The sequence below is a fragment of the Ceratotherium simum genome, chromosome 29 (genome assembly GCF_057802395.1).
Source record: "Ceratotherium simum simum isolate JZ-2026a chromosome 29, ASM5780239v1, whole genome shotgun sequence".
Taxonomy (NCBI): domain Eukaryota; kingdom Metazoa; phylum Chordata; class Mammalia; order Perissodactyla; family Rhinocerotidae; genus Ceratotherium; species Ceratotherium simum.
In genome coordinates, this window is record NC_141928.1 from 11,636,757 (window position 1) to 11,662,254 (window position 25,498).

A 25,498-nucleotide genomic window follows, 5' to 3' on the forward strand; every position below is an offset into this window, starting at 1 on the left:
TCTCCTGCCCTCCCACCTGACTACTGCTGCCTGCTCTGCCACATCTGGCCTCCCAGTCCTGTTGATGGTCCTTCCTGCCGCCGCTGGCCCACCACCCTCTCTCACTGGGAATGTTATAATCATCTGCTCTCCTGTCGCCTGCCTTTGGCCTCTCCTCCCTCACTGCTTCCAGGTTGTAATTTCAAAAAGCACAAATCTGGGCTGGCCCCGTGGCTTAGCAGTTAAGTGTGCACGCTCCGTTACTAGCGGCCCAGGTTCGGATCCTGGGCGCGCACCAAAGCACCGCTTCTCCGGCCACGCTGAGGCTGCGTCCCACATACAGCAACTAGAAGGATGTGCAACTATGACATACAACTATCTACTGGGGGGCTTTGGGCGGGGGGGAAGGAGGAGGATTGGCATGGATGTTAGCTCAGAGCTGGTCTTCCTCAGCAAAAAGAGGAGGATTAGCATGGATGTTAGCTCAGGGCTGATCTTTACTCACAAAAAAAAAAAAGCACAAATCTAACTTTGTCCATCATTCACCAGCTTAAAATTTCCCACATCTTCCCACTGCCTAGCATGAAGGGCTGGCTCTCTGGATGCCCATGAGGGTCTCTGGTCCTCAGCCACACTGACCACACCTTTCTCCTTCCCATTTTCATGGCTTCACTCCTGCCATCACTTCTGTCCTTTGGCTTGGCTCCCATTTACTTGTATGTCAAGACTCAGCCCAGTCTTCTTCACCTGTGCCCCGTGAGACCTCTGTACACCGCGGTCTCATTTTCAGGCCTGCCTCTTAATAACTCACTATATTGTAGCGAGCTTGCTGCTTGTTTCCCCTCTGGACTCTACACCCTTCGTGGGCAGGGTGTGTGTCTGTTCAGACCTTCTCCCCAGTGTCGAGCAGTGTCTGTGGAGTGTGTTAGTATCGGGGCGTTAGTAATTGCTGCATTTCTTTCCGGGGTTTTGCATCATTTGAAATTTGCTTCATATGTGGCCATTTTGAAAATTCCTGGAACGAGGGTGCTCTGCACTCCCTTGGATCTCCTTCCAGTCCTTCCTAATCCTGATGGGGCTGTAGAAGCAGGATCATGCAATATAATACTGTCCCCATAGTAGCCCTCCCACACGCGCCCTGCAGTGGTTTTCCATCCTCCAGACTTGGGAGATGGATAGGCTCGATGTGAATGTGGCTGTTCTTTTTTATCTTTGTTGTGATCCAGGGAACAAATTCACTTCATTTTCGCCCTCTGTTTTCAGGTGATAACTCTGCCAGTGTATTCCTGGAGACGCTGCAAGGGCTGTCACTGACCGCATTGTTTTGTGGAGGGAGAGAAGCAATATTAAGATCTTATCACTACCTGGGGCAGCTTGGTTTTCACTTGGAGGGTTGTTGAGTGTATTTCTCACTCTTCCTTTCAACCCAGTCTTTCTGGTTTGTTTCTTTGATTATATTTGATTCAATGCAGCCTTGGAAATATATATTTGTATACACATATGCTGCGAACGCTGATTTCTTTTCCTTGTGGAGAGCAATATGTTCCCCTCTCTCTTGGTCCTTTTCCCTCTGGAACCTTAGGTGTTTTTCCTTCCATTCGCTGTCTCAGAATCCAGCAAAACCTCTTGCCCACCACCAATTTTCCTGTGGTGGGATAGGAAGACACAGGCTTTGGTGATGCCAGGCACTAACTTGGCACGGATCCCTGACTCCCACTTACACACGGCCATGTGCCTTTGAGTGCATCAGCCAGCGTTTCTAGAGCTTCAGTTTCTTCTGCTGTATGGCGGTGGTTATGAGGATTAAAGACATGACATAAGTGTTTGGCTCAGACCCGAGGGTGTGGTGGGTGCCCATGTCACAAGTTCTTTCACACCCTTGCCCATTTCCTTTTATCCTAGAACTTGCTGACACTTCTCTTTGTAAAATCTGTGTGTCAGGGACATTCCTGTCCCTTTTTTCCTCCCATCAGCCCTTGGACAGAGGCATTATCTCTGTTCTTACAATGGGCACCCTGTGACTCAGAGAGAGTTAAGTACTGGCTTCATTAGTGACCCAGCTCTCGTTCTGCGATGCTCTGTGACGGCCTTTTCTGGCCCATTGTGGTTGTGCAGCCTCAGACCTCTCCTCTCCTAGCCCTGACTTGTGATCAGGCTTTTGCGTCCTTCAGTGGTCTGGGACAGGCCAAGTTGGCAGTGACTGGATTGGCAGTTCCTGGAACATGAACACCCCTTCCCATCCCTGCTGGAAACCCCTTTAGTCACTCCTGCACTCACAGCAGGTTTGCCCTTCATTATTCACATCACCTAGATCCTGGGTGCCAAAAAAAGCTATCAAGGAGAGAAATGGCAGCACCATCTAGACGGTAAAGACACGGTCACTAACTCACTCCCCACTCTGGGCACGCTCAGCACCAGCTGCAGCTCATTACCCCCAACAATTCCCAGGTGTTCACACAGGCAGACCGTGTTTACCCAAACAGCTCAAGCCAAAACCAAAACTCAGACACCTTTGCTTTTGTCACACAGCCCAGTCTAAAAAAAATTAAATTAACCTTTTCCACTGTAAAATATGTGGCTGCATGTGGGATACATCAGGTCTGTTACAAAGTGCAGGAAGCATACTGCTTTTGGGGGGACTGTTTTAAACACTTTTTTGAGCTCGTTAAATTTTATTCAACCATCAGCCGTGAATGACTCCTTCAGGCCGCATCAGTGGCGTAGTCAGAACCTCAGCATGTCACCAGGCCACTACAGAACATTGTGCTGAAACCTCTTCCTCTCAAGTGTTTAACTTGTCTTTGAATGCTCTTGTTCCCTGGTCCCCAGTTGGGACTGGTGCAGTTTTGGAATTATCCCATTTTGGTATTGATCTGTCTCATAATTAATTGCATCTCTTAATTGGGCAAGGCCATGAATGCATTGGACGTTGATTCCGTTTTTCATTTGTTGACGTCCATCCCGAGCACTGTGCTAGCTGCCTGGGATGCAGAGATGGAGACAGCCTGGTTTTGGTCCTCTTCTTAGAGTCCAAACTCGTGTCACACCCAGACTTTTATCTACTCTGTGAGATCATTAGAGCAATGGCATTTTTTGCTATTTCAGATCATAGTGACAAAAGATAATGTGGATTTTCCAAGATGAATTTGGACTACTTCAGTTCTTATTGAGTAAAATCCTTAGTTTTTAAATAAAGGAGCAAACTGTTACGAACTAAATGGTCCTTGTAGATTTAATAGGCAATAGGAAAATTGATGCAAGTTGTGTGCGAGTTCAGCTGTGATGCCACCCACATCCTTATTTCCCTTGAGCAATGGTAGGAGAGCCACTGTCCCCTGACACCTGGCATGGCCGTAGGGCAGAAGGCAAAGGAACGCCTCTGCAATGCCCAGAAAAACAGCAGAGCCAGGGGAGCTCTATTCTTCATGAAAAAGGCTGAATATTTCTTCCTTTTTCAACCACCTCAACATCAGTGCCTCAGCTGCATAAATGGAACATATTTTCCAGCAAATAACCAATTTTATTTTTTTAAAGAATTAAAAAAAATTAGTTACAAATTGCTTGTTTCAGATGACTTGCTGTATACATGTATTTTCACATCCCAAAGTTGTATCTAAATTAGAATGTTAGGTTTTCAGTCAAATGCGTATTTAATATTTTGCCTGCCCCCAATATAAGTAAAACGCTGTTGAGAATGCAGAACTGAACAGTTGAATGGAGAGGGTTTATTTAACGAGTATTAATTTGATGCTGAACTGTCCAGGGTGCCCATTGGCTGGACACCCACATTTTACTCTGGTGACATTCCCAATCGAGGAATCACTTAAGTGAGAAGAGAAATTCGATTGTAGCTGTAGCCGAGAATAATGTAGAGAAGTTTCTCTGCAGTACTATTTTGGACCTGCACCGTAGCGGATGCCGAGGTAATCTATCAGTTTGTGAGTGTCTACAAAATGCAACTCTCTAGATAACAGGTTTAAAGTAAAGATTTAATACAGCCTCCATCTCCTATGATGTTGCAGTGACAGTTTAAAACTCATTCTCTAAATCTCAGCAGACTTTATAGCTAGCAGTGGGCCAATATAAAGTTTAATAGCATTACAACACATAAATCATCTTTTAAAGATGCTACTAGTAGCTCCAATATTAAATGCAGACAATCGCCTGTGTTATAAATAATTTATCAAACACCATTTCAGATTAGCCTTCCATGCTGAGTTATTTATTTTAGCCTTTTCTGTACGATTCCTAAGGCACTTTTTGAAAGATCCATTACTGGTCAGTTTAATGAACTTGGGGGTCTGTTTTGTCCCCTCAAGCGCTTGGGTACAGCTGTGGTGACCATTACGTGGCCGACGTGGACCTCTTTGTGCCTTTTACAAGTGCTGCCCATTTGTCATGTGGCGGTAAATGGAGCTGCACATTGGAGTCCGGGGACACATTGTGCGCTGCGGTGATGGAGGCAAACAGATAGCTCTATAAAGTGCTGCTTGTCACTGCTGACTTGTGGTGCAGTACATCACTCTTATTGTAATCTCATTTAAGAAGCAGGGCTGGCCCGGGGGACTGGTAGTCCCAGTTAGTTTGGTCTTTGTAGCCATAAAGCAGGAAGTGCTCCTGTTATATTCTCTGAACTTTTAGGGAGTGTGCTTTGTGCTTGGATTAATTATTAGAGGAACTTCTCCACGGTGCCGTGTGAGGGTTTGTCAGCAGGTTGGTTGGGACCTCCTCCTGGCCTGGTGTTTGGTACAGGCAGGCACTGTTTAGAGACACTGTGTCTCTCGGAGCCCTCTGCTTGCTTTATTAAATAAGTTACCATTTATTAAGCAACAGCTGTGTGCCAGACACTATAGTAGATGCTTTCTCTACTTTAATTCTTGCAGAAATTTTGGGATAAATCCTAATTTATCTTCACTATATTACAGAGGAGGAGAGTGAACTCAGAGAGGGAAAGTGACTTGCCCAAGGTTGCACAGCAGTAAGTAGGAAACTGGGGATTCAAACCCAGTCCGTCTGCCTCCGAGACATCTGCCAGATTACCTTGAACCTGGGTCCCCCAACTAACTTTCGTGGTGGTCTTTTGGCTGAGTGTCTCAAAGTAAAAGGAAGGTGGTAGCCAGGATGAGTCCTGCTGGTCCATCTACACACTGAGTCCACATTCCCTTGTGACTAGCACTGTAAATCCATGAGCAGCTGGCTGCGGGAGGACGCTGACCCTGGCAGTGGGAGAGAGCGTCATACCTGGGCCTGACCAGCTGGGGTCACGGGCTCTGCAGGGCCCTCAGCAGAGCCCCTCTGGAGCAGCTGTCCCCAGGCAAGATGCTACTCAGAACTCAGGTCACTCTGCATCTTCCAGAAAAGGGAGGTGCAGTTTCCCTCTGAAGAACGAATCCTAAAGGAAGAAACAATGCTTTCTGCATTTGTCGTGGGCCAGAGACAGATAAAAATGTGGTGTTTTCCCCACCTCTTGCTTTTAGTTTGTGGTTTTTCTTGATAGTTTTCCTAAATATTTGGTAGCACGTGTTAAAGGCAAGAGTTGTTTAATTGTGAAATTCTGCTATAAAGAAAACACAGTATGAATATGCCCAGTAGCATATTTGCATATGTGTCTAGAATTCTGGGTAGGAAATATTGTGGTAAAAGACGTTATTCGACATAAGCAGTTCCTGGAACACAGTAGGTGTCTGTAAATATTTGTTGAAGCCATTAACTCTGTAAGTAACTGGTAGACAATAGAGTCCTGGTAATGTTCACCCTGTTTGCATTTTGTGGGTTTTGGTGGGGGGGGGGTGAGGGACATGTGAAATAAGACCTTGGATCTTAATATTGATCTCTGCCGTATTACCGTGTAGAAATGCTTAGGTGGTGGTCTGTGGGCAGTTTGGGAAACACAGTGCCCCCCTCCATGGAAATGACCATCAGAGGAGCTGCTAGGTGGCCCAAAGAGAAATTGGCAACCACCATTCTTCTCTTAAACTTGCCCAGGTTCTGAAGATCCTTGGTGATGGGAGAGTGACATGTCCTGAATCAGGGAGCTGCTGTCCTCTATCCTGTGCTGGCCAAGGAACCCCCAGCCCACGGCTAAGGCAGGTTACTCGTGAGCTGGTGTGGCACTGTGGCATTCTGGCTCTGGAGCCTGAAGGACGTGTTTTACTACTTACTGGCTGTGTGACCTTGGGTGAGGCATTGACTCTTCAGCCATAGTTTCTGACAATACCGCGACCTCAGAAGACAGTTGAGGGCAGGGGTAAAAATGATGGGCATCCAAGTGCCTAACTCAGGACTTGGCTCATTGTAGTAGGTGCTCTATAGAAGGTAAAGTTCATTCCATGTTATAGCATCTTCAGTCCTGGGTATCTGAGGGGGTGGGCCTGGGGAAACTCAGGGACTTGTGAGATTTTCTTCCTAAAGGAATGATCTTCCCGAGAATTGGTGGGGAGGAAAGGAATTTAAAAGGTATATTCCCAATTTTTAAAAGCCTTCACACTTAAATAACAGCACATATGATAATTTTATGAGTAGATCGAGCTCTACATAATACATTTCAAAATTGGCATATTTTTAAGTTTTGTAAGTTTATCTACTCACATTACAGAATATTTGCAAAATAGAGGAAGACTCACCTATAATCTCCGCCCTGTTAGCATTCTGGTGTCTGTGTGCCCAGTCTAATTGAGGGACATTAGCTATGCACGCCTCAAACCCTGTGCATATTTCAGTTTCCTTTAAGTCTTCCCCATCCGCACCCCCAAGTGTAAAATAACTTGGGAAATTTCCCTCTGCAGTCCTAAATGCTGCCCGCAGGATCTGTGACATCTGCTGGGTACTCTTGGCTGGTCAAGGCACCAGCAGCAGTGATGAGGACAGCAGTGATGACGAAGCGAAGGAGATAGTAAAACAGCAGAGAGGAGAAGGGAAGAAGAGACGGTAGGTCAGGAGCAGGGGAATAAGCAGGGTGCCCCCTGCACGCACGCACGCGTGTCTAGGGTCGTTTAATACGAGAAACCAGTTGGAATGAGGTTGCTCTTGTTAAGTTAGCGGTTGGTTTTTGCTCTCTGTGTGGCAGCGACCGCAGCAGCCGTCTCCTCAACGATGCTTTCTCTGCATCCACCTTCACTGGTTTCTGGTAAGGCTTTTGGCCTCATGGACCGTTGGGAGTCCCAGGAGAGAATTCTCGAGTAGAGGATCCTGTTTGAATGACTTCTTACGGGGCTGTATGTGCACAAGAGAATAACTGGCTTTGTTGGCCCCCCGTAGGTGCCACTCAGGAAGTGAAAAAACCTGGTGGGATAAAGATCAGAATGACCCCTAGCCCCTGCTGCTGGGTTGCTGAGGGTCACACTTCCAGCGGAGCCTTCTCTGAGTCTGTAGAGGGCGCTCTTGTCACTGGAATCCCACCTCCTGGCTTAGGGCAGGCAGAGGAGCGGGAGCCCCGAGTAGTCTCGCAGATCTTTCCACAACTGAAGTCAGTGAATCTGCCCTTTGACGATCTCAGGCTGGAATTGGGGCGCAGAGTCGTGTTTCCCAAAGGGTGTCACCTGGAGCTCTTTCGCTCAGCTTGTGTGTTTGTGAACTCTTCCCACCTGGTGGGGTGGGAAGAGGTCGAAGCAGAAGTTAGAGTACCTTTCTTGGGAGATTCGTTCCTTGTTGCCCTTGTTGCATAAGGAGCTTGAACTTGGTGTTCCCCGGGTCCCACCTTGCTGCCTCCGCCGCCTGCCTTCTGTTTCATTGCCCTGTTTTCTAAGTTGCTGGTGCGTGGCCTGTCCTTCAGCCCTTCCAGCCAGTATTCCCACAGCTCTTTCTCAGTTATCCATTAGCCTTTATCACACTGCATTGTAGTTGCTTGGGTCTGATGACCAAGTGGACTCTAAGTCCCCACAGCACAGGGACCTTGGGGCCTCATCCATTTCTGCGGCCCTAGCTCCTAGCATAGGACCCGGCATGTGATTGGCCTTCTTGGATAAGAGATGAATTAACCCACTTTTTCACGGGTAACTGTTGGGGACTTAGACTTGCTTCTTAAAGGAGAAGTAGAGAGTGATTCAAAGAAAGGAATCACTTCAGTGAACATGTAGGCCTGTTAGTGGGAGGTGATAGATTCTCTTGAGCAAGGGGTCTCCTCATTGGCTCTGCCACCATTTTCCCAGAGCTGTTGTGTTTTGGTGTTAGTTTTTTCCTCCATGGTATTGACTTTCTTGATTAGGTTTCCAGGAAGCAGGTTCCAACCATTACTGGACATTTTTGAACAGGAGTTAGCAAACTACAGCCCCAAATTTGGCCCACCACCTGTTTTTGTTAATAAAGTTTTATTCGCACACAGCCATACACATTTGTTTGTGTATTGTCTGTGGCTGTTTTGTGCTACCATGACTGAGTTGAGTAGTTATGATAGAGACTGTATATCCACAAAGCCCAAAATATTTACTGCTTGGCCCTTTACAAGAGAAGTTTCCTGACCCCTGTTTTAGATGATAAATTGCTCTCTGTCAGCCCACAGTCCTCAGTTACACGGTGATTGTCTGATGTGAAGCAGTGTATTGAAGAGGGGGTACATACATAAAGGGTTTGAGAGGCCTGAGTCCTGCACTTACTGGCTGAGGAACCTTCCGCAAATCATTGAGCTACTTCGAGGCCCTTTCTGCGTCTATAAAACGGGCATTGAAAAGAATGCCTGCCTCACAGGGGCTTTTGTGCACTGCTTGTGAAAGCACGTTGTGGACGTCAGCGCAGGCCCTCAGTCCGACTGGACGTCATTGTTGCCGTTCTCTCTCAGGAGGAGGAGGCCAAGAAGCTGGTGAGTGAAGCCATTGCAGCTGGCATCTTCAGTGACCTGGGGTCTGGGAGCAACATTGACCTCTGTGTCATCAGCAAGAGCAAGCTGGACTTTCTCCGCCCGTACTCAGTGCCCAACAAGAAGGGGACGAGGTGAGTGAAGGGGATGGAATTCTTCCTGTGTCCCCTGGCTTTGTGCCACCCTTGAGCTCTCTCTGTAGCATCTGGACAGGGTTTTCTTGATTCTTACCCATATTAAATAAATCCGGTGTCCCCAAGCCAGCTTTACGCAACAGACCTTTGAGCCGTTATTTGCTTTATGATTGTCGGCTGCTGTCAGATATAGACAAGTGATTTAACTTGTAAAATATTTATGGGAGAGGTGCAGTGGGGCCAGGAAAGAGCCCTAGGCTGGGGGTTTGGGGGAGAGGTTTGAATCACCTGCTGTCCTTTCTCTAGTCTCTTCAAGAATCCCGTGAATTCTGTGTGAAATTCTGTGACAAGGTGCCTTTTCAGGGCAGCCAGCCCATGGCTTTTCCCAGAGTGGGCCCAGAGTCCTAGGCAGTTACAAACCGCTGGTGAAGAGTCTGGGAAAGTTAGCCTTGGGAGCTGCCGGTGCTTCCTGTTCTCTGGAAGGCCGTGCCGTTTAGCCCGTGGCCTGTGCTGAGCAGATGTCATGTCTCAGTGGAGCAGCCCAGGCTCAGAGTGGGGGGCAAAGTTCTAGTTGATTTGCTCAACAGCACTGGAAGGTCTCCAGCCCTTGGTGGCTGGGTGTGTGCAGATGAGCCGCTCATTTGCAGTCCTGGCTGGGTGTCCAGCTGCCTGACAACCTGCGGCTCCTCACCTCTTCCTGGAGCCTGAGCAGCTCAACCTGTGGCTCCCGGAGCTCCGCCTCCAGCCGCGTTCGTCTGAACGCAGCACAGCAGTATTTATAAACTCTGCCACCTCCCGTTCGGCCCCACGGCAAGGCCAGAGGATAGCGAGCACATCACCTTCTGGAGTGTTTGCTTTAACGCCCACTACGTATACTCAAATTCCAAATGAGGAGTAACTTACAAGGAAAGGATAGGACATTGAGAACCAGCCCGCATGCATTGCAGTGTGCGCTCAGCATGGTGGAAACTCACTGTGTTCTTGACAGTGGGACAGCGCAGCAGCCACGAGCTCTGGCTCAGGGCTTGGGGACATGTCACTGCCTGGCGTGGTGACCTTGGGCAGGCCAGCCTCCCTGTCTGTGAAATGATGGAGCTAGCCTAGGTCTTCTCGAATGACCCCATGGAGTTCCTCTGGCCTTAAGCAGGAAGGGAAACAACCTTTGGGCCTGGGGTTGTGTGAAGGAGCAGGCTCTGCTCTTTGCTGAGCTCCCTGAAGGTGGGAGCCCCGAACCCCTGCAGGGCCCCTTCCCCTGTTATTTGCAAGATGCTGCATGACCTGAGCAAGTCCATGGAGAAGAGTTTGGAGACGGGGAGGTGGTTACACTCCATCCAGACTGAACAGTGTCCTGGGTGAGGATTCTGGAAGCCACGTTTGAGTCATTGAAAAGTAGTATTTGTGGTTGGACGAGGACCCTGTGCTCAGCGCAGGAGTCCCTGTCCAAACAGGCGTGCACGAGTGGCACATCATACTTCCCTGGGCTATAGGTCACTCATCTGTAGAGGAGGCTGTACAGGCACAAGACAGAAACAAAACGACCACGTCAGCTGCTTGTGAAGATTCACGAGGTGGTGTGAAGGGGCTGGGCGCAGGACAGGTGTCAGTTACCTGTCCTCTGGGCAGAGCTGCTCCCCCTCAATGCCTGGCCTCTGTAGCAGGTGCCAGGTGGCAGCACTGTGGCGACAGTGCACACTCTGGAATCCTACTGTCATCTTTTTGCCAGTGGCTGCTGAGGGGGCACTGCCTGGGTTAGGGGAACCTTTCCCAGAGTGGACCACCTTTCAGGGTAGAGGCAGAGCCTTAGGCCTGGGCAGGCGTCCTGTGCCTGGTCCTGGTGTGGGCCTGGCCTTACACATGCCCACTGGCTCCTCTGCCCTCAGCCCTCTGCAGCCCTGTTTTGCAGCCCACTGTGGCTTAAGGTAGAAGCCCTCCCTGCGTGCTGCTGAAACCTGGCGCCGTAACCCAGGATGGTGAGGAGGCTCCTGTGTGTCCAGCCTCCCACAGATGCTGCCGTTCAGATGAGTGAGGCACACAGGAGCCACGTGGGGCTCTGGCTCCAAGCCGACAAGCTGCCAGGGGTCCGTTCTGGGAGAAGGAGCCGTGTCTTCACACCAGCAGAGGAGGGGCGGGGCACATCTTAAGGTGCCCCTGCTCAGATCCTGTCAGAGAGTGCGGGGGGACAGGAACGTGTAGCAGAAGTAAAGGCCAGCTGTTCTTTTCTGCGCAAGCTCCTGAGTTTATACAGAGCTCTCTTACATCATCCTCTGTTGTCTGCTTCCTGCTCCCTCTTTGAGCACAAGTGCCCATTTGAGAGGATGGGTTTTCGAGGAGCACGTGGTCATGGCACAGCCAGCAGCCTTCTGTTAGTCCATGCCAGGTTGACAGAAATAATGCCCCAGCTGGGGACAGACAGAGGAACAGTTGGATTTGTGCTGTTCTTGGACAGTATCGTAATTCCTGGCCCCAGTGTGAGAATTAGCCGTTCAAATATGTATCTTATAGACTGTCTTGTGCTCAGAGAAACCTCTGTCAGATCCACTCCAAGAAGGAAGGGGTTGGGTGTGTCCTCGAGGTGATCCCCCACGTCCCTGCAGGGGAGAGTTAACTCTCCTCTCAAGTCTCAAGAGTGTGGTCTAAAGTGACAGGCCCCCAGTCTGGCTGTGCATCATTTTTATACTGCTGATGATTCCAAATATTTTTAAAGTATTTAAGGTAACAGGTCATACTTGCCACACAAGAGAAGGGGGGTGGCACCTTAATGAAAGGATTTACTTCCTGTTGGTTACTGCAAGGTACTTTCAGGATGCTGAAGCTTACAGGCAAATGACCAAATGCTTTCCAGCATCCTCTGAGGATGGTGAGGTGGGGGAGGAACTCTGAGTGCCTACTAAGTGCCAGGTGCTCTCTGTGGCCTCTTTGAGTGGGCATCGTGTCTACCAGGTGTCCCTCTCTGTGGCATGAGGGCTGATGAAGGGAGCCTGGGCACCGCAGAGCTGGGGTCGGGAGAGCCAGGATTCCTGTCCAGGCCTGCTTGCTGCCTCGCCTGGACACTTGGCCTTCTCTCAGCCCTCCGCCGGGCCCATGGAGGGCATCCTAACTCTGCTTTTGTCTTTCTCTCACTAGGTTTGGCCAGTACAGGTGTGAGAAAGGGACGACTGCAGTCCTCACTGAAAAGGTCACTACCCTAGAAATTGAAGTTCTGGAAGAGACAGTCCAAACGATGGACACTTCCTGAATGGGGTCCTTGGATGGCTGCTTACTGCTCTAGAAGACTGGGGGCAATGGAGGCTCCTCCTATAAGACATTCATTTGGCTAGTGTTTGCTGAATGAAACCCAATAAAAAATGAAAACCAGATTGAGTGGCTGAGGTCTATGGGCCGTGTGCGTCTTTTTTGGCCACTAAGGCCCATCGACCTAGCCTCCCCTTCAAGATATTCATCCCTCCCTGAGTGCCGGTGTGTCTTCAGGTGGGAGTAAGAGCAAGGTAACCCTCCCAGAAACTGACGAGGCCTCATCTGCTGCAGGGGGTCAGATGGGGTTTCTCTGATTCTTCAGATGAACTTTTACGCCCACCCCCTGTGCTGACTTACTGTTCTCTTTGTTTGGAGTGGTCCCAGGTCCTTTGTTTTTTATTAGGATGAGTGCAGCACAGCCTTTTGCCCCAGCAGCCACGTAGGAAAGAAGTAGACAGATATGATCAGTTCTAAGTACCAAGAAAAAGCAGGTAGATGGGTAGTTTGCTTTGCCATCACTGCATGAAACTGGGTAAACTTCACTTTGGCCAGTTTCACGGACGTCCAAGGCATGCTTTGGGGCTGACTGTAATAATTAGGATATGATCATTTCACAGACACTCAGGCCTGGTGCATGGTTGAAACTGTATGTTTCCAGAGGGTGCTGGTAGGGAGAATTGTTCTCGTAGGGTTGAAAGTGGATGGCGTCCGGAAAGCAAGTTCATCTGTGTCCGAGGCTGGTTCTGCCAAGGGAGACACAGTCGAGGCTCTGAGAGCCGTAAGCAGAATATTTGCAAAAAATCTGTCTGGAATCAGAAAATCTTCCAGTGGTAAGTATTAGGCAGGAGACAGGGCCTTGACTCTCTCCCAGAGAGAGTGTGGCTGGGGAACCATGAGAAAGAGGCCCAGCACCACGGTCTTCCCCAGCGAATGCACTCTTGGGCCAGCTTCCCTTGTTAAAACTGCCAGGAGTGGGGTAGGGAGAACAATGGAATTATTTAGGGCAGCAACTTGGCTGACGATTATCACAATTATCTGGGGAGCTTAAAAAAATTCCGGGATTACTCAGAACGTCTGGGGCCTGAGAAATTGTGTTTTTAAAGGCATCTCAAGAAATTGTGCTGCAGTGTGAAACTGCTTTAAAATTATCCATGAATCGTACTCATTCACAGAAGTAACCCCCGCTTACCCCATTTTATTTCAAACACGGAGAACAAGTACAAAGCAAAGGTTGCATCTGAAGAAAATCTGTCAAACCCGACAGTGTTACAGTAGAACAGAGTTCACACATGGAAACCGAGCAGCGGCCCAGCTCCAGTCCCTTATCCCCAGGGAGGCCCGGTCAGCGAGCTGGCCACAGCCAGAGCACCTGACCAGGACACCAGCAGAATGGGCGGGCATGGGCTCTGTCTGGAGGGCTGAACTGTCACCAAGTCAGTGGATGACAACTTAGACCTTTTGAGGATTAACTTGAGTATAAAAACAGAATTCAAACTATTTCCTTCAGAGCTTGAGTTTTCCTTAAGTTCACATTTATAAATTAGTCTTCACAGTTAATCCTATTTGGGAACAAGAAATCAAGGAACACAATTCTGGTTTCCTACACGTAATACAGTTGTACATTAATTCTTGACTTACATGGTCCATGGACTTCAGTTTTGTGAAGGGGTGAGTGGCTACCATTTTTGGATCATCTACAATGTGCTGGATAACTTGCATATTTTATTTCACAATCTGACAGCAACCCTGAAGGTAGATATTATTAGTCCCATTTTACAGATGAGGAAACTAAGGCTCAGAAAGGCTAAGAAACTTGCCCAAGGTCATGCTAGGAAGTTGCAGAACCAGAACTTGTACAGAGAACAGCCTGAGGGCATATTGTACATTTATATTTTCCATATCCCATGCTTCCTTCCCACAGAGGAAAACGCTTAACACTGGTCGTTAAGTGAACTGCCAGCATTCGGGCAGGTGATGGAATGCCAGGTACATGGCAGGTGTTCAGAGAAGACGGCTGAGCCGGATGGCATGGAAGACACTCATGGCTTTCAAATACTAGTTGCCTGCTGAAGCTCCGTGCCAGATGCTGGGTTCTCCATCGTCATTCATCAAGTTATAAACATAGATAAAAATATTAGGAAAATCTCCACTCTACTTAAAAAATTATTTCCACTTTTTCCCTTTACAACAGAGTAAATTAAGCACACAGCTTGATTGAAAAGAGTCTAAGAGCTAAACTGAACTTGTTACTAACCATTTTCAACGGCTCGCTACCAATCACACAGCCTCCTGCAATTCTCCTGTTGGTATAAACCCCGACAGGTCACTGAAGGAATTATCCTAAAGATTCACATTACAGTCCAGATACAAGGGGTGCACTGGGGCTTGCGGAGCCACCCACCTTGTTAACAACCCAGCTGAGATTGTCCACAACCGTTAAAGAAAGGACTTTCCAATTTGACCACCAGTCACATGTGACCAGTGCCCCTCCCCCCAGCTGCTCTGCATTCAGCATCTGCTGCAAAGCCCAGCCCCCTTCGGGGAGCGTGCTGACCCCTCTTGTCTTAGTTGATCTAGGCTACCAGGTGGCCACTTTGGAGAGAAGACTCAGGTAAGGCAAAGTGGTGCTGGCTCTGGTGAGGCAGCTGCGTCTGCCTTCAGGTGCTTGAAGTCCACACATGCATCTGTTTGGCCACCTGGTGCACGTAGCTGATGTCGGGTCTCTGGTTGGGGTCGGGGTAGATGCACATACTGACCAGTTCTCGCAGCTGCAGGGGAGAGAACGGGTGTTATTCTTAAGAAAGCAGGGGCTAGCCCAGTGGCATAGTGGTGAAGTTCGAGCTCCACTCTGGTGGCCTGGGGTTCACGGGTTTGGATCCCGAGTGCAGGCCTACACCACTCATCAGCCATGCTGGCAGCGTCCCACATACAAAAATAGAGGAAGACTGGCACAGATGTTAGCTCGGGCCCACTCCCCCGCCCCACCGCCCCCCAAAAAAAGCAGCCTTGTTGAGGCTCATCAGCACTTTACCTGCATTGACTCATTTAATCCTGGCAGCAACTAGGAGGTGAGGAATGAGCTTACAGAGGGTAAGTGACAGGTGCACCCTCACACAGCCACCAGGGGAGAGCCAGCACCAATCCTAGGCCTGTCTGGCCGTTGTGCTTTGAGCCCCTGAGAGTGGTTGACTCCAAAGAACTTTGAACTGTCCACCCTACTGTGTGTGTGTGTGCGCGTGCGCGCACGCGTGTCTGCTGTAGTCAGATGCCCAAACCAGAGGACAAAACTCAAGGCAAGGGCTTATTGATCATAATAAATGCATTAACATGCAGCAGGGCTGCAGTCTGCCCACCTCCTGGCCTCTTTATTGTGCTCATGAAAGACGGAGCTTTTAATTATACAGACACTGAAGGCTGCTCCCGCCTCGGGGTGGGGGAGGGGCGCCTTGAGCCTCTGATCGCCTCCCTTCTTCTGATAGCCAGAGTGCCAATTATTTTAATGGTGATTAAAATAATGACCTTAAAAAGCCTACATCTTAACTTGCATCACTGGGCTCACTGCAATCTTTTAAATACCTGCTGCCGGAGGGGCTGGCCCTGCAGGGTCGTTCAGGCCAGCAACAGGGAGAGGGCTGGTTCTGAATAGGGGTCACGGGGGACTCAGCGGCTATGCTCAGGGACTCTGGGGAGGGGGGACTGGTCATGCAGAGGCCCTGGGGCTACTGTACACACTCTGGGTTTCACTCCTGAGGTGTTCCAGGCTGCAAAGGAGGGGTTCCTCCGGGTCAGGCATTTTGAGCATCCCCTCCAACCCGTGTGCCACCTTTCTGGGATTCCACTGTGTCCCAACCCTGGGAAGCCCCTGGACAGATGCGGCTGAGCCGGCAGCTGGCTTGACACTCCTGGAGTGTGGGGTTGCCCATGCGGCCAAAATACTTCTCGGAACCTTGTGGTATTCGGGGGAGGGTGGCTGTGATTGGCCTGTGACAGGTAAAGTACTCAAGAAACCCAGATAGAGGTGAAGTCTGTGTAAACCCCGTTGCTCATCTGTGAGTAAACCATGAAGTTGGCAATAAGTGCATGTTTGAGAATTCCAGAAATCAAGAGAAACAAAAATAAGTGTCTTTATTTCCATTTCTAAGACGTGGTGTAACTTCAAAAGTGAGGTGTGCTGAGGGCTCCGGTGCTAGGAGGCGCCTCTCGCTCCCAGACACACGACCTGGAAAGGCTTCCCATAACTGGTGAAAGCCGGGTGCTCGGGGAGGGCGCACATGAAGATGGAGTGACTGACGTGATCATGGTTCCCATATATAGAGGGGAAACTGAGGCACAGGGAAGTTGTGATTTGCTCCAAGTTGCATGGCTCCAGGCTTCTTCTGAATAGTACGGAATGCCAAATTTAAACAAAAGGTGAGAAAAGGAAAACCAAATGCAACTATTAACTTGGTAAAGAAATCTAACTGGTTTTTCCTTTTCTGCCAACTTCCACTCCAGAGCACAAGTACTTCCTCCAAAGGTACACAGAGCTTTGAAGCCACTGAAGCAGAAGCCACGAGAGTCCGCTGAACAGCTCTACGGGCTTGTGTGCTTCTCACCCTCGCTCTCCGGCCCCTGGGAGTCTGCAAAGCCAGTGAGCGTGGCGTTACATACAAAGGCCGCCAGGAGAAGGGTGGCTGGTGACCCTTCTGGTCAGCCTGCCTGGACACAGGGTTAGAGCACACTGGGACACCTGGTCTCTGCAGCTTGGCCTGCCCGGGCTCAGGCCCCTGGCAGACAAGGGCTGCCCCTTCCAGAGCCGTCAGAGCCTTCAGGATTGGGGGTGCAGCGAGGGGCACAGGCAGCACCTCAACCCAGCTGGACAACCGGCTACTGAAGAGGTGTGCCACTGAGAAGCAGGATGGCGCAGTGGCCAGGTGCATGGTCATCTGGGCTCAAATCCTGCCTTCACCACATGCAAGTTATGTGACCTTGGGCAAGTTACTTAATCCGTCTGTGTCTCAGTCTCAGTGGTGAAACGGGATTGGGGGGGGCAGGATTCAACACGGTGAGTCATACACATGAGGCAATGGCCCGTGGTCCTGCAGGGCGGGCCCAGGGAGGTCTCAGACTCCCCCTCACATCCACCAGCATTAACCTTGAACAGAAATAACGATAGCAGTTGACCCTGAATGAGCATTTACTCTGAGACAGGCCCTGTGCTACCTCCAGCGGCTACTTCTGATGATGATGACGGGGTCAATGTCAGCCTGGTGCTGGACTGAGCACGGCACATGTGTTACCTTAATCCTTACACGAACCCCGGAGGTAAATTCTAGGATTATCCCCATTCTACAGATAAGGAAACTGAGACTCAGAAAAGTTCAGTGACTAGCCCAAGAGCGGTGAAGGGAGTGTGTAAACCCACGCTTCTGTCTTACACCTTAGCCATGCTGTGCTATAAACCTGTCATTTCATCCTCACACTTTATCCACAAAGGAGAAATACTGGCCGTATTTTCAAGGTGATGGAATTGTGGAAGATGATGCTCACACACAGCTAGTACCTGGCACAGCCGATGCCACACCTGTCAGAGTCTGTCCAGAGTCCCTGCAGCCGGTGTAAAATGTTGAAGATAAAAACCCAAAAGGTGTGACTTAGGTCTGGGACAGCAAGGAGACCAGTGTGCTTGCCTGTTGCCTGTCATGGGAGCAGAGCAGCAGCCAGCGGTGGCATGGGGCTAGCCAAGGCCCTGCCACCTCCTGCCTCTACGTCTGGTCCCTGTCGTCTGATACCACTGGGAGCCCGTCTCCGGGACCTGCAGTGGCGAGCCCCTCACTGGAGCACCGGGTTGGGAGCCAAACGGGCAGAAGTGTGCCGACGGGCCTCCTCGGCCAGCTCCTGCTGGTGTCCGTGCCAGTGGGCGGGCCATAGTGCTGCTGCCTGGGGCCCACGCTGGTGTCCGTGAGACCTCTTCGGTCAAATCAGTCTATTTTCTCCGGCTCTGAGTCACCTTCCCAGAAATCTTCCCTTCTCCACCCTGTTAAGTGAACCCAAGCTCAACCCCACAGCCGTCATATTTTGGATCTGACCCTCCTGGTGAGTGACTGCTGACTGTCTGGGTCTCGCCAGGCCTGGCCCTGGGGACAGCAAACTCACCTTCTCAGAGTAATGTTCTCCAGGGAGAGGCGGGTAATCACACTGCTCGATCTTCTGGCAGAGGGAGAAGAGGTTCATTTTATCTCCATAGAAGGGGCTCTGGAGAGCGGCCATCTGCAAGGGCATGAGAGAGAGGAGTTTTCAGCCTTGAGGTCCAGGGGCAAGAGGGACCACTCCAGACTGGGGTGTGGCCCTCCTCTGGTCCTCATGCAGCGACTGTCCAGCAGGACTCCCCAAACCCTGCGGAAGCTGGGATTCAACAGACAGTAGCAGTTATAACCGATTCTTGTTAGATAAGCAAATGAAACGGGACGAGGGTTTCAGTTGACAAAGCTTTCAAGGCAATAAGGAAGGGGCAGCTGAGTACTGAGGGCCAGCCGTGTGCAGGCACGCGCCCCGCCTCACGCTCGGGCTCTCAAGGACTGATCTGGTCGTGTGCACGTAGCAGATGGGGAAGCAGAGGCTCTGCTCTGGGGTTTGTGCCTGGGCCCAGCGGGTTCTCTCCAGTGCATCGTCTTACATTTCTAAAAAGCAATTCCGAAGATACCCGTGGGAGGATGTCTACTTAAGTAATAAATTTAGGAAATTACTTACCTAAGGACTAACATTTTGGCGGTGGGGGTGGGCTGGGAGGTGAGGCATTTCATTTGGGGCTTCCGTTCTGGCTGTTTTCGCCAGCTCGTTACAGAGCTGCAGTCTGGGGGCCTGGAGTTCAGGGCAGGGGCTGCTGCCTTCTGTGGAAGCTGAATGCCCAGACAGCTCAGGGAGGGTAGGCAGGAGGACGAAGGCAGGCTGGCTGCCCACCCCAGGATGCAGGGGCCTGGGACCCTCTGCTTCACGGAAGCTCCGGGCGGAAGGGAAGCAGGTGCCTGGCCCTGCAGCCAGCCACAGCTCGCCTGAACCCCAGCACTGCACTTGCTGCTGTGTACCTGGCCTTTGGTTTCCTCATCTGTAAAATGGGAAGAGGCTCCACCTGCAGGGCTGTGGTGAATCTTGGCTGGCCCCGGGGAAGGCCCCACACACTGAGCCGTCACCATCTCTGATGAGGCTGGTGGCACCTGGCTCCACCTTGAAGGCAGGCCTCCCCTTTCTGGAGGACACCCAGACTCCCCACCCCACCAGTCAAAGCACTACTGGGGGGGTGCCTTCAAAGGGGGCTCGCAGGAGCCGTGGGGGGCTCTGTGAGGCAGCGCGTGGCAGCCCAGCATGGGCCCGCCAGCCCCATCCGCTGATTAATCCATAATGGGATCTGAGGGCTTCTCATCACTCCCGCTCACTGCTGCCTGCCCCCAAAGACGGCCCGACGCCTCATGCTAATGACGCGCCATCGGGTGACGGTGCCCGCCTGTCCGCTTGGCCCTGGTTCCCTTTGAGGAGCTAAGGCCACTCTGCACAGACTCCCCGGGTGAAGGCTCCTGGGCTCTGGCTGGGACAGGGTATTGGGACACTTGAGGAACCTTCACTTGTCCTCAGGCCCCGCGGGTGGGGCAGCGAGCCATATCTCAGGGCAGGGAGGAGCCTGTGGCAGCTGGGTTTGTGGGTGCCCGTCGGCTTTAGTTTCCCGGTCTGCCCCATGCTCTGCTCACCCCTGTGAACAGGCCTGGTGGCCCTAAGAGCAGCGCCTGTCTCCTTCAGAAGGGCCCAGGGGGCTTCAGAGCCCAGGCAGCGTCCTTGGGTTTACAAATGGCCACTGGGGAGGCAGCAGAGTGTGGCCTGGAGATGTTGGGGTTTCCTCTGACCCAGGTCCGGGAGTCCAGCCTGGGCCGAACCCTTGGGCCCAGGGGCCAGGCCATGCTGAGGGCTTTCAGATGGGTGTTTAGGGCCAGCCCCGCCCCACCACCACCTCCCTCGATCAGGGGCTCCGGCCCCTCTGAGGACGGCTGGGAACCTATCTGCACTGTGACACTCACCCCTGCAGGGTGGCTGCAGGCAGTGGCCCCGCACTTGGCAGGGAAGGATGAGGATGCAGGGGCCATAGCGGGCTCCACCAGCCTGACTGGGAGCTGAGTGTGCGAAATGGCATCACTTGGGTGATGCATTTCCAATAATTAACATGAGACTCTTGGGTGTGAAAGGTTAATTGGGCAGTTTCAAAAGGACATCTGTTGCCGCAGCAGAGAGCAGGTGAGGCTCCAGGGCGGTCACTCAGGGTGATCCAGATGCCCTCCAAGCAGCCCTCCAAGTCGTGGCTGGAGGATTAAGATGGATTTTCCTGGGAAGTGTTTCTGTTCAGAGTAGAAAGGACATTTACATGTTGGCCCCACTAACAAAGGCCCTGGTTTTGCACGCATCTGACCTGGAGAGGGACTGGGTGCTCCTTTCAACAGGCCAATCTGATCTGATTTGCACAGAGTTACTGTTTGGGATTACAGAAGGGCCCCAGAAATTGGCAGCAAGGCCCATATCCAACATCCCCTTTAGATCATTGCTCCCTCCTTTCCAGCACCCTCCCCACACCATTTCAGAGAAGCTTCTTGAACAGGGTCAGCAGTGGGCTACGCCAGAGGCGCCCTCTCGGCCTCCCGCTCACAGGGACTTCTCCATCCACAAACACAGACTCTAGCAGAAGCAGCGTCCTGCCTGCACCCCCTCCAGCTGCCGGCCACCGGCCTTCCACCCAGATCAGGGCATCAGGCTGTGAAGGAACCTCTGGGGCTGCTCGAGACGCTGGGATTAGAACGATTTCCCTGGCCGGCCAGATCTCCTTGTACTGGCGACCACCCACCTCTGGTCGCAGCAGAGGAGGAACGGCTGTTTGGGGCTGAGGCTGGTTGCCTGGTTAGAACTGCCAAAGCCACGTCTGCCTCTCAAACGCAGAACTTTTTCTCCCTGACGTTATTGGGATGACACATTGCCAGGGATATGGGAATGTGTGGGCACTTGCCCCCGCTGGGAGGGCTCCGAGAAACTGGTGTGTGATCTGAGATGTCAGAGGGAGCAGGGGACTCTGACTCCAGACAGGACAGTGATTGCCTGACTCCCGCCCTGTCAGGGCCGCAGACGCCCATCTCATCGCCCCGTATCTCCCAGCATGTCCTGGAGTGAAGGCTGAACCCGGAGGCCAATCGCCAAGCAGTGTGCAGCCCTGCTCCCCGACGAGGTAAGGGGCATCCAGACCATTCTCGGCGCAAGCCAGAATTCCACAGCAGGAGTCCGTACAAATCGCGCTGATCCCTGGTCTTTTCCCCAGCCTGCTTTCTTGCTGGTGTCAGTCCCACACGGGCCCCTGGAGGCAGCTGGGAGAAGGCCCCCCACCAAGGATCCTGGGGCTGGCACCGAACGAGCCAATTCCTTCAGCTCCGTGCTCAGCTCAGCTCCCACGTAAATAAATAAATTCTGCAGAGCCCAGGTGGCCTGCTGGGCGCCTCCACGGGGCGCGCTGGGTAATGAAAATAAAGCACTGGCCCTTCCAACAGGACCAAGCTCACGCATCTCTGCAGGAGCTCTGGGAGCAGAGGAGGGGACGCCAAAGTCGTTTGGGGCTCCTCACAACCTGCCTTCCCTTGCAGGGGCTCCTTCACCACGGTCACGCCTATCCCCATGGCCGGGGAGCAGGGGAGAGGCCCTGGCTCCAGAGGGACAGCACATCCCTGCTGCTTTGGGCCAGAGCCTGGCTCCTGCGCACAGGAAGGCGGGCTGTGACAGACAGCCTGGGGAGCACTGCCCGTCTTGGCCACTTCCATGTTGTGTGACCCCGGGAAGTCTCTCCACCTCTCTGAGCCTCAGTTTCTTACAGCGAAGCTGGCACCGGCCTGGTGTGATTCCTGTGATTCACTCTGGTGTCCAGGGTGGCACTGCTCCCAGCTGTTAAGCCATTTGGCATGTTTCTCCTGATGGTGACCTCAAGACAGGTCCCACTGGGCCCCCACCCCTGAGGGGCACTGGCCAGGTGTAGTCCTCACTGTCCACAGGTCAACATCAGCATCTCAGGGTGACCTCAGGAGGTCGTTGGTGGACATCTGGATGCCCCGGTGAAGGGGGTGTGGTGGCCTGATGAACGGCCCCGGAGATGTCCACGCCTCAATCCGGGGAGCCTGTGACTGTGTTACCTTATACGGCAAGAGGGCTTTGGCAGGTGTGGTTAAATCAAGGCTCCCCAGATGGGAGAGCATCCCAGGCGACCCAGGTGGGCCCTAAATGTAACCACAAGCATCCTTATAAGAGGGAGGGAGACGGAGATTTGACTGCAGACGAGGGGAAGGAGGTGTGTTGACAGAGTGATCCGATGAAGGGGTCACGAGCCAAGGAATGTAGGTGGCCTTTCCATTTTCCACGGAAAAGGCAGGAAACAGATCCTCCCCAGAACCTGCAGAGGGAACCAGCCCTGCTGACCCTGCCTTTTAGTCCAGCAAAACTGATTTTGGACTTCTGGCCTCCAGAACATGAGAGAGTGATTTTATGTTGTAGGAAGCCATTGATTTCATGGTAATCCATTCCAGCAGCCTCAGGAAACTCATACAGGGGCTTCTGCAACTCCCAACCCACCTGGGGCTCGGGGAAGGGCAGGCCTGTCCCCACTGGGGGCAGTTTTCCCTGGTTCTGTGGTCACCTCAGGCCCCCGGCCGCCCCGGCCCAGGTGTGCTCCATGGGGCGGGGGGCGGGGCGCCGAATCCTCAGCCGGGGTCTGGAGTGGTGGGTGTGTGGGTGGGGGAGCCTCTGTCGCAGATCCTCAGGCTGGGCCCCTGGAACAGGCCACAGGCTGTGCAGCGGGAGCTCCAGGCGTGTCCGCCCAATGTTTCCTTCCAATTACCAGGCCCTGGGCTCAGATGCAGCTCCTTCCCTGTCTGCTGGGAAAATACCCGCCTCCCCGCAGGGCTGGAGGAGCAGGGAGAAGGTGGCAGCCTGGGGCAGAGCCCCCCTGGCCTGTCACCCCTGGAGGGACTGGCCATGGCCGGCACATCAGCCACGAGAGCCCCCTCGTGTGGGAGGCCCAGGCCCATCAGGTTTAGATCAGCACCGCTGTGCCCGAGGACGTCAGAGCCCGCGGGACGTGACTGATTGATTTCATTGACTTCCCACTGCTGAGATGTCCATCCCTGGCTACACACCACACGGCCCCACACACTGCCAACAAATAAATCCATTCGGCTGAGCCGGAGCCTGGATGCTGGGGAGCCACTGACAGGGATGCCGCCTTGTTAGACACGCGTTTAGGTGCCCATGACCAGGACTCAGAGGGTCGCCTGACCCAGGATCCATGGAGTGGGCGCTGCGGGCTGGTGCGGGCCGCCTCTGCCTCTGGGAGCCGAGACAAAGGCTCGGGCAGGGGCAGGGCTGGCTCTCCCGCGGGACGCTCGGCCCAGCACAGGGAGCCAGCGGCTGTCCTCCCCGGCCCCGGCCCTGGCTCCGCCACACCCTGGTCGGCCTTTGTGTCTGTCTGTTGACCTTAGAAGACTCTTGGGGTCCAAAGAGGCAGAAAGCGCCTTATGGAAATCCCAAACCCAGAATGAAACAATGAGGAACGAACCCATCGGGACCAGGGACGATATCCACGAGGGCAGGAGGACAAAGCTGAGTCCTCCACGGGGACGGAAGGCGAGCTGCACTCTGGCTTCCCACTGGCCAAAGCAAAAAGGGAAATGTGGCCGGTGCAGGAGCCTCACTGCCCGAGGCAGGCAGCAAACACCCACCACTAGGCCTGCGCAGGGCACAGACAGCGAGGCAACGACCTGCCCTCCTTCGCCCGAGGGCCTTCGCGGAGGAAGGCGCCATGTGAGCCCACTTTCTACTGGGGCCACTGACGCTGCTGGGGAGGGGCTGACTTGCTCCAGGGCCTTCAGGGGGTGCGTGGGGGGCTGGGCTTTGAACTCAGGTCCTTCTGAGGCCCACACCAGGACCCTGCATCTCTTACCCAAATTACCATACACACTCACTCACACTCACACACACACACACACACACACACACACACACGAGCATGTGCACGCGCGCGCACACACTTTCTAATTCAAAATCGAGTGCCTGGCCTCCTGCTATGCTGAGGGCGTTTGCTGGGACCCGGCGAGACCCGGAGCGGCAGTCCCTCCCCATCAGGTCAGCACTGACGTAAAGGTGGGACAGAATCCCCTCCTGAGACCCCCAGGCCAGGGTGGGCAGGGCTGTCGATGCTGGAGCACTGAGCCCAGGAGCGCCGGGTTAGTGCGTGACTGGGCTTGGCTTTGTCACTGGCCTCGGCAGCCCTGGTGGCCACAGTGGTCACCTGAAGAAGTGGCTGCACTGGGAGGGACAGCTGGAGAGGCCCTGAAGTCATGATTCATCCTGGGTGACGAACGCCAGACCCACAGTGACCTGGTGAGCCCCCGCCCTGGGGCTTTGCCCACCTGGTTGTAATGTGTTCTCAGCAAAACACAACAGCACCCCACCCCACCCCCCACGCTTATGAAGGTGCAGACACAGGGGGCGCCCCACACAAGCGGGTTTCTTTCCTGTTCTTGCTGAGAACAGTCTAACTTCCATCTCTCTCAGGACTCTCTCAAGCAACTCGCTCAAGTTGCTCAAGACACTGATGTCCCTTCTGCGTCCACTGTCCTCCCCCGAGCTCACCCATGCCACCCCCACACGCCCACCCCCCAGTCAACCACTCCTGACTCCCAAACCACCCAGCGGCCTGGCAGAGAGAAACAGGGATGGGGGAGGAGTCACAACTCAGCCCTCTTTCCCACTCGGGGCCAGGAACTGCTCTGCACTCCCCCATCCACTGCAGCCACCCAGGTGGGCACCGCCTGGCCCTGGCAGCCCCTGTTTGGTGCTCATGAACAGAATTCCTCCTACAACAGACGCCCCTATGGAGTCCTAAAAAGACAGTGTGCTCCCCACCTCTGACTGTCAGGGCCTGATTCACCCACAGACCTTCAGGTGACACTGTGGGTCACCCACACTGCTGACCTCCAGGAGAAGAGGGTCCCAGGCACAAGTGCCATGAGGGGCCACAGTTCTACTGGGCTTTGTCTTTAACCACGACGCCACTCTTTTAAAATGAAATGTCTGTTATTAACAGCAGGCTATTGGCTTAAAAAGAGAGATGCTGTGAAACTGAAACCTTGCAAAGGGATCAGAGTTTTGATCTCATCGTCTCAGATACAGCATGCAGGGAAGGAGGTCCCAGTGCCAAAGGACCCCGACCACGAGAGCCGCCACGGTCCCTTTGTGGATCGACAGCCGGCAGCTGATTCCTCAAGCTTACACCCAAGGGCCGTGAGGTCAATTCCCGGGGTCAACAGTCCAA

At 52.7% G+C, this 25,498-nt stretch overlaps 2 protein-coding genes across 4 annotated transcripts in view; one reads left to right on the top strand and one right to left on the bottom strand.

The window, feature by feature from the left end:
* Positions 1-12,260, top strand: part of PSMB7 (proteasome 20S subunit beta 7) — a 56,226-nt gene extending 43,966 nt beyond the window's left edge. The window contains exons 7-8 of the mRNA XM_004423435.3: positions 8,753-8,904; positions 12,028-12,260. Coding sequence (XP_004423492.1) covers positions 8,753-8,904; positions 12,028-12,139 — 264 coding nt within the window. The 3' untranslated portion in view covers positions 12,140-12,260. The remainder of the gene's footprint in view (positions 1-8,752; positions 8,905-12,027) is intronic.
* Positions 12,261-13,309: 1,049 nt separating this feature from the next.
* NEK6 (NIMA related kinase 6) overlaps positions 13,310-25,498 on the bottom strand; it is an 88,776-nt gene continuing 76,587 nt past the window's right edge. For all 3 annotated transcript variants that reach the window (XM_087419116.1, XM_087419115.1, XM_004423434.3), the window contains exons 9-10: positions 18,274-18,387; positions 13,310-14,906 (exon numbers count right to left, since the gene is read on the bottom strand). In XM_087419116.1, coding sequence (XP_087275242.1) covers positions 14,796-14,906; positions 18,274-18,387 — 225 coding nt within the window. In that variant the 3' untranslated portion in view covers positions 13,310-14,795. The remainder of the gene's footprint in view (positions 14,907-18,273; positions 18,388-25,498) is intronic.